General features: G+C 29.1%; 1 protein-coding gene across 1 annotated transcript; it reads right to left on the bottom strand.

Moving 5' to 3' along the window:
- Positions 1-2,728: 2,728 nt before the first annotated feature.
- On the bottom strand, positions 2,729-5,954 carry LOC107029160 (cyclin-dependent kinase inhibitor 4-like). The gene is made up of 3 exons (XM_015230505.2): positions 5,346-5,954; positions 3,381-3,584; positions 2,729-3,278 (listed from the first exon to the last, which is right to left on the bottom strand). Exons 1-3 carry the CDS (start codon positions 5,702-5,704, stop codon positions 3,209-3,211), a joined length of 633 nt encoding a protein of 210 aa, XP_015085991.1. The 5' UTR covers positions 5,705-5,954; the 3' UTR covers positions 2,729-3,208.
- Between the last annotated feature and the right edge of the window lie 2,960 nt (positions 5,955-8,914).

The raw sequence follows: 8,914 nt of genomic DNA on the forward strand, positions 1-8,914 counted from the left end.
ATATATATATATATATATATATATATAGTCTCTTGGGAAGACAAGATATGTTATGCGACAAAGAAATATGAACATGGTCGAAATCAAACTACATAAACGTATGTCTGGACATATCATAAGAGACAAGATTAGAAACGAAGATACATTTATGGAATAAGGTGAAATAGTAGTCTCTTGGGAAGACAAGATATGTGAAGCGACAAAGAAATATGAACGTGGTCGAAATCAAACTACATAAATAAATGTCCAAACATATCATACAAACAAGATTAGAAACGATAATGGAATAAGGTGAAATATTAGCCTCCTTGGAAAACAAAATATGTGAAGTGAAAAAGAAATATAAACGTGGTCGAAATCAAACTATATAAATTTTTATCGTTTTAAAATAATTTATTTTTCATCCTATTTGATATGAGAAGAATTGTAATTTTTTTTAAAAAAAATCATATAATTTTTAAATATCTAAATTTTAATTTCGGAGAAATACTTTACCAAAGTAATAAATTACTCCTTCATTACTTTGCCACAAAATGGACAAACATATATAATATTTTAATGGTCAAAAATCAAAATATAATTAAAAAGAAATCAGTCAAAAAGCAAAGTTATTGTGGGAGACAATAATTTTAAAACAAGATTGATTAATTGGTCACCAAGTTAATTAATCAAACCCCACTTAAAGAAATCAGAGTACACAATTATGTCTAATGTGTGAATGCTAATAAGAGATTATTGGGAATTGGAAATTGGGAATTGATTTTCCTAAAAGTCTTACGTAATAAATACTCTCTTCGTAAATTTATTTTACTTGTCATATTTTTTTTTTCACACCCCTTAAAAAATAGAAAAAATCTTTTTGGCCAGAATTTAACCAAAATAACATTTTTTTTTCTATATTATTTTACCTTTATAAATATTTTTAACATTTTAATTTTAATACCTTTTAACTAAAAGATGAAAAAAAAATCAATTTATTTTAAAATTTAAAAAATAGTACAAACTTTTTAATTTTCTGGCCAAATTTTCTGACCATTTAGTATTATCCTAAAAAATATTCTTTTATTTTAAAATAGTCGTTATATTTATGTTTCACTTTTCGAGAATCAGTTTGATTCTTTTATAAAGATTATCATTTTCAAGATGGTGAAATGCTTTTCCTATCAATTTTTAACTTTAACAAAATTAAGAGTAAAAAAGAAAATGAAGAAAAGAGAAAAAGAGAGTATAAAAAAAAAGCTATTTTTGTTGAAAGTTTTTTTTTTCTTTTTGGATTTTTTTGCATGGTAAAACAAGCAAGTGGAAGTAAAAGCCATTTGAAGACTTTGTCGTAAAAAGATTCTTTTTTTTTTCAAAAAAAAAAAAAGAAAAGAAAAGAAAAAAGCTCAAAAAGAAAAAAAATTGAAGAATATTTTAATATTTTCAACCATTGATGATTACATTAAGATATATTATCTATTAAGGATGAACATGGTACGACAAATATTAAAAGATTATGCTAAAATCAAATGTTTTGATATTAATATATTTTATTATAATATTTGATATGATTCTTTTTATATTAAAAAGATGTATTAGGTAATATATTCCATATTTATAAAAAGAATATTATATTGAAGTATATACAATTCATATATATTATTTTATACTACTAATTATGTTTAAACATTGAGAATTTGACTATGTATTATTAAAATGTCATTTTTATTGTGTAAAATAGATTAATGAAGGGAATCATTCATACTTTTTATGGAATGTCTATACATTTTTAATGTACTAGGATAATATAATTCAGATCTTTCTTAAAAAGTTAAATTCATAATTCTCTATTATATCATTTTTGCATATATAACAAACTACAATTATCAATTTACTGAATTATAAAATATCAAAATCGAACTTACAATATATACTGAATCATACTAAATTAATTTGATAATGTAATAATATTACTGAAATTTTTAATATCGCAACATGTCCACCCCTACTATTCACTCCACATATACCCCTTTATAGAGTATAATCTTTCCCTCGATTCAAAATCAACACAAAATATTTTATATATCGAACTATCTCTTAATAGAAAATACACACATGAAAATGGATAAGTTGGAGTAGTTGTGTTAAAATAATAAAATGCCAACAATGAACATATCAAATTGGGACAATAAATCAAAACTTAAACATATTAACAAACTAATTTTAGTCTTAAACCACTTTCACAATCTAACACCCACTTCTTGGATCAAGTACCAAACTATCAATATTTTTCGCTTATCTATCGAACACAAGAAAAAATAGTTATCAAGAAAACCTACAAAAATTCATTTTCCCTCGTACCGAACACATCCTATACAACAAATTTAGAGATCTTTACCTAATCGATATACATAGATTATACATCTATCGACTTATTTTTAATTTAAGCAATTGAATGAACGACTATTTAAGTTCCATTTTCACTACATTCCTCCTCCCTCTTTCAACATTTTCAAATCTAAACAAAAATTTACAAACCAATAAGTACAAAAAATAAACCTCATGATGATGGTTTTTTTCTTCTTTTTTTTTTTGAGAATCTTTTCAAATACATGCCCACTAACCAAAGCAACCCCACAACAATACAAATTTTCACAAGCAGCTAAAAAATATGTCTCATCTCAACAGTGAAAAGACAGCAACAACTTGTGGTTGATGAACAGACTTGTATGTCTCACATGTTTATAGGAATATGACAAAATCCAACCATACATTCATCAAATAAGAAATAATAGGGAAAAAGAACACTTTTTGAGGGTCAATTTATTCTAAAACCAAGTTTTCCATCAGTACAATTTATCAACATAACAAAGATTAGCAGATCACCTTACTACCCCCTTTTGTACCACCACCACTACTACTACTACTACTAACACAACAACCCTTGGTTCTTTTTTCCCTTTTTAGCATGATCTGTTAGAGTCAATGGTATCTGTTGTTTTAATGTCACAAAGCAACTGTTATGTTACACAGATCATATTAGTCTAACCTTCTAAAAGACTTTACAAGTCAGAGAGTGAGGGGAAATAGAGGTTTCACCACTCACAACACCAGTTGTAAAACTAAAACTTACATGCTATTGTTTCCTATCTTTGTCTAAAGTCTAGAGATGAAACGAGGCCGATGGAATGTTGTAATTTGTAACCTCCCCTCTCCTTTATGTCCATGTCTAATGGTTTACTTTCACCCATTCGTAACGTCCGGGAAGGGGCTTCTCGTTCACTGGATCAAAGTTGTACCTGCAAATGGTTCCACGAGGCAAGGTCATGATTAGAGATATGATGACAGTTTGGGGGGGGAGGGAGATAGAAATAACATGTATACAATGTGTAAATACATACTTCTCGATGAATTTTCTCTGCTGCTCCTTTTCTGCACGGGTAAAAAACTCTTCCATTTCAAGATCTGTTGGGATAGTTGGTTGAATCGAGTTTGGTACTCTGCCGTTGGCCTCATTTGCATTAGTACGCCTAGTACTGGAACCAGGGGTCTGAATGTTGTCTGAATCCCTTATCAAACTGCAAGGTGTGCTCTCCCTGGTGGTCCTGTAAGAAAGAGCAACGGGAAACTCTATAGTGCTATTTGAACGTTTTAAGTTTCAAGATCTTAATCAATAGTAAGGTAAATTCAGAATCGCCTAGGCTATACATACAACTCATGACAACAAAAATATTCAGAGATAACTGAATAAAGGCAAATCATTTAGTGGCTGTCAAAAAGCTTTCTTGCCCTTATTGTCTTATTCATCTATAACTTCAATCATAGAGGGACCCCACGTTCATTTTTAAAGGTAAATGGCTCTCAACAATCATTGCAACTTTGCAAATTTAAGGCAGAAAGGTACCAATATGCATGCATCATGTAGTTCCAGACAAAACAACTTTTTTCACCATGAAAGTCTCAACGATCATAAATGTTCTATAGAACGGCAAATCTGGGAGGGTCTATCGAAAACAGTCTCTCTCTCTACCCCTCAAGAAAGGTGTGTGGTCTGCATTCACCCCACCCCACTAAGTATGTTGTTGGAAAGGCAAATCTAAAGAGGTAGTACAACCATCCGTCTTTTTTACAGTTCTTTTGTTAAAGTAGGCAGAATCATCAAAGTTCATCCAATTAGCTTTACTTCATTCACCATATCAAACACAAAAAAAATGTTACAGCCAAAGTGTGGAAGCTAAAAAAGGCATCGAGAACTCAAAAGTGCACTAACTATTGAAACTGACCAACTAAACAATAGAGTACCAATCTATTAGTACAAGAAATACTTCATACAACTATCATACTTCTACCACATGGTCCAACCAGATATCAAAGGTGCATATCTAAGACAAATACAAACGACATTCACTTCTTAAAACAACATTCAGCAATACATTAGAACCATATGACCACATCAACGAACCAATCTCGAGAAAACAGCCATAAAGTTCTTATTCCACCATCTAACGGCAATTCGATAACCAAATGCAGACCCATAAAGCACCCCTCTTAAAAGGGATAAACCAGTATAGCAGACTGCTTGTTAAAGCTTTTCTTTTTTTAGTTGATTGGGTTGGGGGACCTTAATAAGGGATAAACCTATACTTTGTCAATAAAAATTAACTATTCAGTATCATGAATCTACTTTTCATATATATGCACCAAATTTCTGTACTCCCAAAAAAGGAACTTTAAACAGAAGTAATGAGGAATAAAAAGGTGTGTGGAAAGTGACCTCTACAAGAAAAGCAGGCACCAAATCCAAGAACGAAAGAACCAAACCTTAAACTTGAACTAATATCAAGAACACAAATTTCCATTTGTCTGCATTTTCTTCTTTCAATCAAAATCAACACAAAAAGGATAACCAGAAACCAAGAACATCCATACACAAATAATGAATCAACAAACACCACCTTTATCCTAAAGAACCAAACCTTAAACTTGGACTAATATCAAGACCACAAATTTCCATTTGTCTGCATTTTCTTCTTGCAAGAGAAAATATTTTCCATTCTAAACAAGAAAGACAAAGCTTTCAAATCAAGAAAAAGCTGGACTTTTCATAACCCAAACAACAAAAAATCATACCAGAAACTTACATTTCTGAACAATCTATAAACAAGATATACTAAAAGAGCTAATCTTTATCTGTTCTCTTCAATACATAGTAAAAATCAGTCATGACAAGCAAAAACACAGAACAGAAACGGCAAAAGGGAGGGGATTTTTTCTAACTCGAAGCAAAAGCTCTAATCTTTCACAGAGTAAGATACATAAACATGCAAACTAACAAAAGATTTTCTGATAAAACCAGAAAAACTCACCTTTTTCTACCTTCAAATTCCAGCAAGTTTTCTCCAAATGAATCTTCAGGACCCAAGCAGCTCTTCTCCTTCTCCTTCTGATTTTCCATTTCCTTAACACCCTTTCCCTCTTCAGAATTCACACAAACACTAGGGATTTGTTGATTAGGGTTAGGGTTTACCAAATTGGGATTTTTGGGAACACCATTCTTCTGTCTTCTCCCTTCAAGAACCGTAAAGGGTTTGACCAGCCTCCTACTCCTAAGCTCTAGATACGACCCACCATCACCGCCGTTAAGAGCTAAAGCTTTAGCCCTTGTAAGAACACCAAGAGGTGATACATCCTCTGTTTTTCTTGTCTTCCTTATGTACTTCCCCATTTGTCAGAAACTCACAAACAATCAAATCTTTCACTTCTTTTTCTGTTTTCTTATACTTAAGCTCCTCCCATGGAGATTCTTGCAGAGAAAAAAAAAAGAAAAAAAACCCAAAACAGAAAATTCAACAGAGAATGAGAGAAAGAGAGAGGAATCAGTTGTTGGTTAGAGAAAAGGGTATGCAGTTGTTGGTTAGAAATGAGGGAAAAAATTGGGGAAGAGATGAATATATAGTAGTGACCTTTTTAGAACAGGGGAAGAAGGGGAAAAAACAGGGGAGGGTGGGGACTTTTATGTGTACTTTTTTCCCCCTTTAATTATCTCATGACATATTCAATTTATCACCTTCGTGTATCTGATATTCGTATTAAATCTCGATTATTTTATATCGTGTAAATCTCACCCAATGGTTTTGTGTGTCTGATATTAATATTAAAGTTAGATTATTTTGGATTATCGTTATATAGGGTTTTTGTGTGTGTTTGATATTCGTTTTAAAGCTCAGCTATTTTTAATTTGCCTCGTGTAGGATTCTATTCAAATTTTATTTAGAAAGAAACACTTTTAGTTAAAAAAAAATAAATATTCAGAATTTAAATCCGAGATCTCTATTAGTGTAGGAGTAGCTCTATCCACTCGCAACATCCTTAGAAGATTTTTATTTGTAATTTTATTTATTAATTATTGAATATTTGATATTTATATTGACATTAAAGATTTAAACATAAAATTTTATATTATTCGTATTGACATTATATATTTTATAGTAATTAAATTATGTATTTATAATATAATGATTATTTCTTGTTATTTCAAAGAGAAATTTGATTATATAAATTCTCAATATCAAATTAATGGCGATTTTGATAAATATAAAAAAGTGATTTGTTTTCTTGTATCATATTTATTTCACATTTATTTTTTACCGATTTGTTAGTTGTAATTTTATTAAAATGTTGAAAATTGATATAAGTTCGTCAAAAGAAACTTTAATATTTAATAATTTTGAAATTTTTGTATCAAAAGTTCTTTTTTTCCTCATCGGAGTTACTTTTACATTTATTTTCTGCCGAACTGATAAACTAAATTAAATTAGTGTAATGAATTTCGTCAAACCTTGAACTTAATATAATCAGGTCAATAAAAAATTTAATCTCAATTGTTTCGTATTATCTAATATTAATCTTTTACAAGCGTTCAACGAAAACTTTAATCTCAGCTGTTTGATATTATTTAATATGAATTTTATATAAACACGTCGATAGAAAAATCTTAGTTGCTCAATGTTATTTTAACTATAAACTTTAATCAATTTTCAAGATATTTCGATACCTTTTTTACGAACAATAATTACTTTGATAAAATTTTATAAAAATTACTAGGCGTTTGGACATGCGATACAATATCTCGAATAACTCGTGAGACGATATGAGTTGTAGCCGACATTTAAAGACTCGCAAAACAGTGCAGCATTGGATTCCTTCATTCATTGGCCACGTGGAAATGCATTTTCTATTATTTTTATTTTTTAAACATTTTATATTTCCACACGCAACTAGGCGGTGTATCCACGCGCCAAAAATATGCATTTCACACCCTCAAACTTCTTTATATTTTCTTTTCACCCCTCCCCTCTCTTTCTATTTGTTCGATATTTGCATCGAAGTTCAAATTTTTATTCGCGCCGTTAGGATCTCATTCGATGAAAAGTGATCCTTATCAAAAAATATTTTATACTCAACAAAATTCGATATCAGAACCTCTAATTAAGAGAGAACACTCTTATTCACGATATTATGATAAGCTAAAAAGAAAATTAATAAGTTGGTGTTAAAATTCGATTACCCTTTAATATTGTAGCTAGTTTAATTTGTATGCTAGTATTCAAATGCTCTTTTTCGTGGCGATAATATCAAAATATCGACTTGATGTGTTAGATCAAATCGAAAGTACGTTATCGATGATTTCTTTTTCTCTAGAAATAAAACTCTAATTATAAAAAAAAATTAAATAAATTAATAGTTAGAACCAATTTTTTCATAATTTTGTAAGAAGGTTAATTTCAAGTTGGAGGAAAAGATTGATTACAATGTATAATAAAAATAATAATATATAGTGTGTATATTACATGTGTGTATATATATATGTCATATGTGTACATATAAATCCTACTGTCTATATATATACTCCCTAAGTACACTTTTATTTTGATGTTCGTTTTTCAAAAATCAAGTTAACTAATTTTCAAAAGTGAAATTAGATATTTTAGATTAAAAAAATTTAAATATTAAAAATTATACGAAAAATACTATAAATTATAATTTTTTGCATATCAATATGGTGAAAAAAATACTGTCAAATGTTAATCAAGCTACTTATTGTTTGACTCTAAAAAAATTATGACAATTAAAAATAAACAAACGTAGTATATAATATAAATAAATATTATGACAAGTAGGAAATATTTGCATATGTGTCACTCACTATTAAGTCATTAAATAGAAATGTCCAAACTTTTGAAGAAACAAAGAGTATGAAAGAAGGCTATAAATGGCTTTGAATTTTGATCAACTAAAGCAGAAATGGTCCCTTATTATATATATATATATATATCATGCTTGCTTCACAAGTCATTCTCCATATATATATATATATATATATATATGTACTTTAGTTTATTTCGTTATAAATAATGTTCAACTGACTATTCTTAAACAACAATCTTATTTGTTTTTACTGCATCAAATGTAGTGGTTGATTCAACCACTGATTTGAGGGTCATCTGATTCAAGGAATTATGTATTATTTCGATATGAATTTTAGATGAAATTTGATTATTTCGTATTTAGTTAGAAATATTAGTTAAAATCAGTATTATTTTATTTCAAAAGTTTTGTATAACCTATTTCAAGTAATATAATGTGAATTGATTTTGCTAGAGACTGATTCATCATATGCTTAAACTAATGCAAAACAAAGTAATTATATTTGTTAATTTGGAATGTTGGAGTAAGAGGAGATAAGCAGTATATATTTTTTTTAATTAAGTTAGGACTGAAATAATAATGTAGGAGGCAAAAATAGCGCTTTACAAATAGACGAATTAGATTGTGATACGTGGTTGAATCCGAATTAAAAAGACGTTAATTCTTTTTGTTTCAACAAGATAATCATTCTTGAATCTGACACTAACCTAGCTACTCCCAATCAGGC

This window comes from Solanum pennellii, chromosome 9 (genome assembly GCF_001406875.1).
Source record: "Solanum pennellii chromosome 9, SPENNV200".
NCBI lineage: Eukaryota > Viridiplantae > Streptophyta > Magnoliopsida > Solanales > Solanaceae > Solanum > Solanum pennellii.